General features: G+C 40.2%; 1 protein-coding gene across 1 annotated transcript in view; it reads left to right on the top strand.

Annotated features, from left to right (window-relative positions):
• Positions 1 to 3,450: 3,450 nt before the first annotated feature.
• The window catches only part of LOC145655862 (ribonuclease inhibitor-like), a gene marked incomplete at its 5' end in the record, with an annotated part of 52,093 nt that continues 45,016 nt past the window's right edge, over positions 3,451 to 10,527 (top strand). Inside the window, 2 exons of the mRNA XM_081709327.1 lie at positions 3,451 to 3,656; positions 4,169 to 4,345. Of these exons, the coding sequence (XP_081565453.1) occupies positions 3,451 to 3,656; positions 4,169 to 4,345 (383 nt within the window). The remainder of the gene's footprint in view (positions 3,657 to 4,168; positions 4,346 to 10,527) is intronic.

Here is a 10,527-nt window from a genome sequence, read left to right as displayed (position 1 = left end):
TTTTCTGGGACGAGAGAGGTCTGTGAGTCCTGCTCCTTGCCCTGCAGGACGCGGGCCGTGACACTTTTCTTAATCTATTCAATATTCTCTTAAGATGATCAGCACAAAAGTAACAATTTTAATTTGTTCACGGGCATATGCGTAAATTATGATGAGGATGCTACATGTCACTACGGTTGAAAATCAGATTGTAACATTCCTAAATGGCTATTTTTATCCCCAACACTTTTTGAAAGTAAAAATGTTAATGTTTCATCTACAAGCAATCTTTCCTTCATTTATTAATTAATGTAAGTAACAAACATGTTTTAGTCATCATGTTTCTAATGACAGAATCTGAAAACGTTCATGATTATAATCTGAAAACTCTTATAATTTCACACAATGTCAAAACGCAGCGCAACTGATATTTCGTGAAACGAAAATGAATTTTAATCAAAATACAAAAGTTGTATTACAAATATATCTTAAACTACATTGCTGATACTTTTCGACGCCGAAAAGTATACAAACGCCATAAATGTGGACGTTCTTCCTTTTAGACCAAGCGCTGATTTAAGTGAACGCACGTGCCATGGATGATAAAAGGGATGCGAATTTAAGGGACATCAGAAACGAATCCAAAACCCAGCACTTTTCAAGAGAAATAATTCGCTTTGTATATAAACACACGACGTCTCAATCTAAATAACACATGGAAATTATTTCCTTTATGCATTCTTTTCATATAGACGTTTCCCAGTTTGCCTTAAAGAGGATAGTTAGGCCTACCTTTGATATCGGAGAAATCTATAACTGACAATAATCCAATTTATCCACAGGAAAATGTGAAATAACAATTGTTGAATATCCTTGTAGTTCGTAGTTTGGTTTGTCCAGTTTGCGCAATCTGTCAAAATGGTAACCATGACGCCAGTTAAGCCTTTTTATATATCTGCTTTTGTGACGTCACAAACACCAGGTGTGACGACATAAACACGGCTGTCTCGTTTTAGCATTACTAAAATGTACTTCTGGACTGTGTATTACTGGACCTTTTGATTGATAGTTAGTGTAAGTTAAAATATCTTATTTCCTCTCAAGCGCAGAAGTTGCTTCGGCAAAAAGCTCCGGTGTTCTGTCCATTAATATATTAGGCCTATCCAGCTATGCAACTGTTCATCTTATTTGTTTTTGATGCATTTTTTCAATGTATAAACCATTCACATATACATGGTAAATGTGTATAAAATTTCTTGTATTTGTAATATTAATTGAATGTTTTGCCCCCTCAGTCCCTTAACAATATCACATCATTCGAGCTCTGTTCACTTTTTTATGTGGTGCATTATAAGAACCCACATGTAAATCTCCTCATGCTGACAAACCTGCAAGTAACATATTTTCTTCCTCATCTCCCTGATGCTTTTTGTTTAATCTTGCTAGCTATTATTATTGTGTAGCCCAGTGTAGGTGAGAATGTGTAACTAACTTTAGAAAATTACTCATCTGAGTTGTATTTCTGAGCTGGTGTATGCAAAGTAGTCTTGTTTTTTTTCCCACTTTTCCTGAACATGTTTCTGTTTCTGTGTGTCTGCCCTTTTTACCAAAGTCTGCTGTTTGGTCTTCCTAGTGCTGACCTTTGCCTGTTAACACTGTTTGCTTTTTGGACTGTGGACTGGTTGTTGTTCCTCGTATTTAAATGAGACTTTTTCCCATTTTATACAAACCAGCGCTGGACTCTGCTCCTGCCCTCCCGCTGACAGTGAGAACAAAGATGAGCACAGCAGTGGGGGGAGATGAGAACAAAACTACATAGACCAGAGTTTGGACTACAACTCAGAATAATGGGTTCAGTCTTCTGTATATGACCCATAATAGTCCACATATTCAAACCAGCTGATGGACAAACCTGAAAACATAAATACCTGTTGTGACGGTGGCGGCACAGAGGAAGCGAAAGGCAAGGTTGAGCCAAAGTGCTTTTTATTCTGCATTGTCAATACGTGAAAAACCACAACAAATAATCAACGATACTCAGTCCTAACACTCTGTGTAGCGATGTACAGGGTGGAAGTGAGTAGTCCGGCGTTCCACTAATATGCAGCGCTTTCTCTCAGGACCTGTGAGTTTAAATAGAGAGAGAGAACACGGGACAGGTGAAGGTGATTAGTAGGCAGGGGACTGGGAACAAGGCAGGGATGTAGTGCGCTCCCTAGCAGGAGTGGGCGTGTCCCTCCTTCTGGATGCCCGGCCAACCGTGACACCTGGCAAATATAAGCAATCCCTTAAAACTGTTTAAAAAAAGAAATGACAGGTCTTCTCTCTGACTAGTCACTGATGTGTCTGAAAATAAGTATAGTTTACTAAGCAAGTCTTTACTAAATAAATAAATCTTTATTTATTTATCTTTGATCCATGTTTATTCAGTGAATACATGGTAATATTTTACATTTCCCTTGTTCAAGATTATTGAAACTGATATTGAAGGCCTTGCATAGTGTGTCTCTAAAAGAGCAACTTTGTTAAAGAGTAGCTTCTCGTCTTCTATTAATATAAGCTCCTGGCTGCACCCACAAATGCTGCTCTCTCAGGCTCAAGTGGTGATCTTCAGCTGGGTCCTGCCTGAGACACCCAGCAGATGCAGCAGGACTAGAGCAGGTGAAGGGTACTGTGGAGAGACAGGCTGAGGGGATGGAGATGGACATTCTTCTCCACACACATCAGTTCCTCCTCTTATCCTAAGAGACACTGATGAGCCAGTATATCCAGGGCTTTCTCCTCTTCTGGGGTTTGTGTGGATATCACTCCCCACTGCTCAGTGTGAACTGCCTGCACTTAATCTCTGCACAATATCATCACACTGCTTCTTTCTCTGTTACACAAACTAACAGTTTTGTTCAGTTTCCTCCACAGGAATATGGAACTCCATGATTATAAAATTGTATTCACCCTTCTGTGATGTTTAACAGGTTAAGGAGGATGCGGGGACAAGGCACGTTAAACATAACATACATTTTAATCATAAGCACAACTCAACACACACAAACACACTACATATGTCAAACACCGTACCATGACACTTCTGTCTGTCCTCCAATACTTTAGTGTCTGAATCAGTGGCTGTTTATACTGTTAGTGTCTTTGATCAGTTTATAGTAATTCAGTTTGCACTGTCAATGTATTGTTTGCCTGTTGACTTGTGGGACTGTTTCCAAACTTAGTGAGCAGTGGAGCTAACAAAGAAGCAGTTTTAATTTGTTTATTTTCTTGTTAACAGTGCTCTGAATTAACACACCTCACACACAGTGTGTCACCCCCCCCCCCCAACACCACACATTGTAACTTTTTGTGTGTGTGGTTGTGTGGGGGTGAGGCAGTGTGATTGTGATTATGTGTTTGCATTTGTGTAAGCATGTGTGTGCGCACATGCTCATTAGCATAGGGTGTGTGTGCGTGTACTGATCTGTAAATGTGAGGGGTTTTTCTCCTCTCTGCAGGCTGGATAACTGCAGTATTACAGATGAAGGCTGTGCTGCTCTGGCTTCAGCTCTGAGGTCAAACCCCTCATCACACCTGAGAGAGCTGAATCTGAACTTCAATAAACCAGGTGACTCAGGAGTGAAGCAGCTCTCTGCTCTACTGGAGGATCCACACTGTAAACTGGAGAAACTACAGTGAGTTACTGATTTACTGTCTCTTTATATACACACACACACACACACACACACACACAAGCACACATACATACACATACAGTCAAACCCAATATCCTCGCACACATATGCGCACACTCAATATCATCAGTCAGTATCCTCAAACACACACGCACAAATACATACTGTCATTAAGCTCTCTCTCTCCCTCTCTCTCTCACACACACAAACACACAGTCAGTATCCTCTCACGTGTACACATTCAGTATCCACACACACACACATGCACACACAAACATGGAGTCAATATCCCCACACACACAAATACATACACACAGATATAATTGCTATTACCCTCTTCCTCTTTCTGACACACACATTCCATCACTGTATTAATTAGATTCACATTTACTCACTCACACACTCACTCACTCATTCTCTCTATATACACACACACCATCACTGCATCACTATCACAACATGTGTATGTATACTGATCTGTAAGTGTGAGGAATTTCTCCTTCTCTCTACAGGCTGTATAACTGCAGTATTACAGATCAAGGTTGTGCTGCTCTGGCTTCAGCTCTGAGGTCAAACCCCTCATCACACCTGAGAGAGCTGAATCTGAACCACAATAAACCAGGAGACTCAGGAGTGAAGCAGCTCTCTGCTCTACTGGAGGATCCACACTGTAAACTGGAGAAACTACAGTGAGTTACTGACTTACTGCCTCTTTATACACACACACACACACAGTGTGAGAGGATGTTGTAAGTATCCTCTCTCACTCACACTCAGACACACACACACACACACACACACACACACACACACACAGTGGGTGTCCTCTCACTCTCTGACCGTCGCTCACAAACACACACACACACACGTGCTGTCAGTATCCTCTCACACACAGTCATTATCCTCTCACTCACACACAGACACACACAGTCAGAATCCTCTCTCTCACTCTCTCACACACATACACACACACACACACACACACACACACACACAGTCAGTATCCTTTCACATGCATACACACACACACAAACACACGCAGAGTCAATATCCTCTGACTCTCACATGCAAGCACACACACACACCCACCCCCCCCACACACAGTGGGTGTCCTATCACTCTTTCACACACACACACACACACACACACACACACACACACACACACACACACACACACACACACACACACACACACACACACACATCTCTCTTTTACCCACATTAACATTCTCTTTCACATTTTCACAGCCAGTTATGGAAACAGATGCAGGCCAAGATGTAACATGTGTAAAACATAATAAATTTACCTGAATTAATTATAATTACAAAGATATTAGAGTAAATTCTGTTGTGTAGCCCAGTGTAGGTGAGAATGTGTAACTAACTTTAGAAAATTACTCATCTGAGTTGTATTTCTGAGCTGGTGTATGCAAAGTAGTCTTGTTTTTTTTTCCACTTTTCCTGAACATGTTTCTGTTTCTGTGTGTCTGCCCTTTTTACCAAAGTCTGCTGTTTGGTCTTCCTAGTGCTGACCTTTGCCTGTTAACACTGTTTGCTTTTTGGACTGTGGACTGGTTGTTGTTCCTCGTATTTAAATGAGACTTTTCCCCATTTTATACAAACCAGCGCTGGACTCTGCTCCTGCCCTCCCGCTGACAGTGAGAACAAAGATTATCCAACCCCAAAAGTGGGATCCTCGTGGAGGGACTCCTTCACCTTCATTGAAGAGTACATAAAGCGATCGGAATCCACGTCTGACCGGAGACTACTGTTGTCATAGTTCTCACATTAACAAGGGAGATAACCAGAGACAGGTATGACACATGGGTGGGGTGTGGCAATGAAGACACACACACGTGACGTCAAACAAACAGCGAGGAGTCTAGGAGGAGGGGGCCATGCCATGACAGTGTATATTTATATATGTGACATCTGCTCTGATCTTTGACGTGGGATCCAGTCAGGAGAGTGGAGGGGAGCAAGGTGACTCCCATGATGCTGTGTGCCTGTCACGTCTACAGACCGGAGCATTCCCCGTTTCCCAGGCAACCTAGTAACTTCTGGGGTTTTGTCATTCTCTATGGATGCCTGTCTCCTCCCCTTTGTCTCCAACTGTTTCTGATGTATCCCTGATTATAGTCTTATACAAAAAAAAAACGTTCCTATGTATCTTGTTTGACAGTTATTGTTTCTCCTCGCTTATGGTTAGCTTTTGTTTCTCCTTGTGCCTTCGTTGATATGTGTTTGATAATATGTCTCTCTTGGTTGTTGGTTAGTTCTCGTCGGTCTTTGTTTCGCTTTGTTTTGGTTAGAGTGTGTTTGTCTTTCATTGTGTTTGTGATAAGAACCTGTGTTACACCTAGCTCCTTGCTCCTGTTTTGTTTGTTTACATCTCATTTGTGCTCTCCCTCTGTGTTTGCCGTGTACGCTGCCTTTCCCGTAAATGCTTACCCGGTATTGCTGTCTGTCTTTGATTTTGTTCAGTGTTTGTTTGTTTATTAAAACTAAGTGTTTCTTTATCCTATTTGTCACAATCGTTTTGGTTTTACTTGTTAGTTCCATTTCACGTAACACGCAAGGTGTCGGCACTTCACACGTGTGTTCCTGTTGTTTTTCTATCCTTTATATTTCATTTTGTTAAAATCATGCTATATGGAGCTGTCTTTAATCGTATTAGCTTTTCAAAGCTTCAAATGTGAAGTTTTACATTCATTTTTGTAGACATTTGTTAATCCCAGTTATCTCATTCTTTCTTGCATTATGCACTGGCTCACCATATCACTGTATGTGACAGTTTCTCTTCCGAAAGCTTGCCTGAACGTTGGCATATTTTGACAGTTTTCAGTCTGTTCTGCCTTGCTTTCCTTTATGCAGTTTTCCATGCTTGGTTAAATATGTGGGTTCAGAGCTGGAATAAATAATAACATACCCATTAAAGATGCTCCTACATGCTGCAGTGTGTCTTTCCATTTTTTATTTTTGTTCATTTATTTTTTTTGGCAACTAATAAGTTAAAAACAATTTGCAGACACTTCAATACTGAACAAAGCAGAATATCCCGATACATTTTTTGATAGTTTACATCAGTTTCCAGGATACATTCCAAGAACAGATCTTAAGCTTTACAGCATTTGGCAGGCGCTCTTATTCAAAGCAAATTACATTTTAAAGCAAATTCTAGCTGGTTATTCATTAATAGGTCTTTGTTATTGCTGTACATCAAAAAAGATGTAATACCAATAATATACAAGAATCTTTCTAAAAGAGCAAGAATTTGCCTCTCAAAAACAAGACATGCCTCTCTTGTCTGCATCAAAATTTCTGTTTGTCTTAAAAGTCAAATCCTAAAACCTTAGCCGGTTACTTGTGCACAACCAGAATTTTTGATGCACTTTGTTCCTCACTGCACTAGTGCTCTGCATATGTAAAAATGAAGACCCAGAACATGCAAAGATGTCATCAAAATATAGAATAGTTGTTTTGAGGAATCTAAAATCTATGATTGTCAATATTTGTTTATCACAGCATAATCACAGCTGCTAGCTAGTGTAACTAGTTAAGAGTGCATTTTGACCAATATCTACCTAAAGTAAGCTACTTTGAGTGATTAACTACCTAACCTAGCTATTTCCTTTACTTAACTATTTTGTCCTGACATGTTTGAATCAAAACGAAATGAAAATCTATCCTGATTGTTTGCTGAATCAATTCTTGATGATTCAGGGTAGCTAGCTAACCTAGTGAATTTAGCCACCTGGTCAAAGTGTAAAAGCCATGATTATTAAGGTTGTCTGCCAGATTTAATTAAAAAAAAGAAAGAAACAAGTTCACATGAAATGGGCCTTAATGAAGACATTGCTTTAGCCAAAGAAATCTAATCATTTCCAATGTACCATTACAGGAGGAGAAAAAACACCAAAATCTAGGTTGAAGTTTAAGGTAACATGTTAACTAATCATCGGCATGTGAGTGACTATAACAGCTGATACCTGCTTGTAAAGTGTTCTTGAGTCTGAGAAAGGTGCTATATAAATGTTAATAATAATAATAATAATAATAATAATAATAATAATAATAATAATAATAATAATAATAAAAATAATAGGTAGCAAGATTAAACAAAAAGCATCAGGGAGATGAGGAAGAAAATATGTTACTTGCAGGTTTGTCAGCATCGGGAGATTTACATTTGGGTTCTTATAATGCGCCACATAAAAAAGTGAACAGAGCTCGAATGATGTGATATTGTTAAGGGACTGAGGGGGCAAAACATTCAATTAATATTACAAATACAACAAATTTTATACACATTTACCGTGTATATGTGAATGGTTTATACATTGAAAAAATGCATCAAAAACAAATAAGATGAACAGTTGCATAGCTGGATAGGCCTAATATATTAATGGACAGAACACCGGAGCTTTTTGCCGAAGCAACGTCTGCGCTTGAGAGGAAATAAGATATTTTAACTTACACTAACTATCAATCAAAAGGTCCAGTAATACACAGTCCAGAAGTACATTTTAGTAATGGTAAAACGAGACAGCCGTGTTTATGTCGTCACACCTGCTGTTTGTGACGTCACAGAAGCAGATATATAAAAAGGCTTAACTGGCGTCATGGTTACCATTTTGACAGAGTGCGCAAACTGGACAAACCAAACTACGAACTACAAGGATATTCAACAATTGTTTTTTCACATTTTCCTGTGGATAAATTGGATTATTGTCAGTTAGACATTTCTCCGATATCAAAGGTAGGCCTAACTATCCTCTTTAAGGCAAACTGGGAAACGTCTATATGAAAAGAATGCATAAAGGAAATAATTTCCATGTGTTATTTAGATTGAGACGTCGTGTGTTTATATACAAAGCGTATTATTTCTCTTGAAAAGTGCTGGGTTTTGGATTCGTTTCTGATGTCCCTTAAATTTGCATCCCTTTTATCATCGATGGCACGTGCGTTCACTTAAATCAGCGCTTGGACTAAAAGGAAGAACGTCCACATTTATGGCGTTTGTATACTTGTCGGCGTCGAAAAGTATCAGCAATGTAGTTTAAGATATATTTGTAATACAACTTTTGTATTTTGATTAAAATTCATTTTCGTTTCACGAAATATCAGTTGCGCTGCGTTTTGACATTGTGTGACATTATAGGAGTTTTCAGATTATAATCATGAACGTTTTCAGATTCTGTCATTAGAAACACGATGACTAAAACATGTGTGTTACTTAAATGAATTAATAAATGAAGGAAAGATTGCTTGTAGATGAAACATTACCATTTTTACTTTCAAAAAGTGTTGGGGATAAAAATAGCCATTTAGGAATGTTACAATCTGATTTTCAACCGTAGTGACATGTAGCATCCTCATCATAATTTACGCATATGCCCGTGAACAAATTAAAATAGTTACTTTTGTGCTGATCATTTTAAGAGAATATTGAATAGATTAAGAAAAGTGTCACGGCCCGCGTGCTGCAGGGCAAGGAGCAGGACTCACAGACCTCTCTCGTCCCAGAAAAACATTTATTAGACACAAAAGATTAGTAATCAACGGTAACTGCACTCATATGTAACAAACCATTGCAGCGTGAACATGGGGACAGGCAGAAACACACATAACGAGTACAACCAGTAAACAATGAACAATAACACTAACATGAACGTGTACACATGTACGATGACCGACATCGAACGAAACACACACAGTTTAGAGGTATAATTTAATATTTATTTGTAAAGTATTTCAAGATTTTATATATTTTCTGGTTTTCCACAGTGAGATCATCATGAGGGGAACAGGAAGTACAAACAAGAACTTCTTCCCTGATGTGAAGACCATCCCAGCTCCAGAAAAAAGCCCTACAGAGGCAATGGCCAACCCAAAAATTTCTCCTTTTCATTTCGTTAATTCGCACAGAGGAGGAAGCAGCATCTATTTCCCAGACATTTCTGGAGTGCCCCAGAGGAAGCAATATAAACCTCAAAACCTGAGAAAATCTGGCATGGGCACAACATTATCGGCAGTGCTGAAGGCCACGGATGTAAAAAATGGTGGAAAGTCAACAGGCAGACTCCTGGATGAAGGTCAGCGATGCAGCAAATCTCGGTTCCCTTCTCTGGTTGTAGAGCCACACACCAAGAGCAGTGCTGTGAGTGTGAAGGCTGATCACACTCCACCAGCTCCATCCATCTCAAGGCTACCCGCCCTCCACCCAAAGCTGGCAGCTCTCAAACAAAAAAGCCCAAAGCCTGCTGTGACCCTGCATGTCCCCCACAAACATGTCAGGGAAGTCCCAGGAAAGGTGCAGGACAAGCACAGTGAGGTGAACTCCACATTTTACACCAGGCCAGAAGTGGGTGAGGTCCTCTACCAGGACCTGGAGAGGCTAACGTCAGCCAGTCAGTGTGCCTCCAAGGTCGAAGCTTCCCAGCACCAGTATGACCTGAGCTGCCACAAACCGCTGCTCATCAGGAGGGCGACCTTACATAAGCTAGAGAGCAGAGCTGCGCGCCCAGCTCCGCCTGCCCCCTCCCTGGTGCCACGTCGCAACCGTGTGCCCCGGCCATGCAAGACTGAGGATAAAAACAAGAGGCAGGACAAGTGCCAGGATGGCCAGGCTGCCTCTACTTCCCCTGGAGCCAAAGAAACATCTGTCGTGAAGATTTATTTCTCTCTGTTGTTAACAGGGAGAAGGAACTGTGGGCTTGACCAATTGGGGCAACAGACAGGTGAGCATAGGGGACCTCGCATCAATGGGTTAAAAAAAATGACTTCTTTTGACATTTATTTCACCGTCGAATACTAGAGTATTGAGTATTGAGTCAGATTTGTTTTATTTGTCTGTTGTGTCTCAGCAC

Source organism: Electrophorus electricus, unplaced genomic scaffold (genome assembly GCF_041902795.1).
Source record: "Electrophorus electricus isolate QZ-2024a unplaced genomic scaffold, ASM4190279v1 Scaffold38, whole genome shotgun sequence".
Taxonomy (NCBI): Eukaryota; Metazoa; Chordata; class Actinopteri; order Gymnotiformes; family Gymnotidae; genus Electrophorus; species Electrophorus electricus.
Note: the sequence above shows the minus strand (reverse complement) of the source record. Positions and strands in the feature narration are given on the sequence as shown.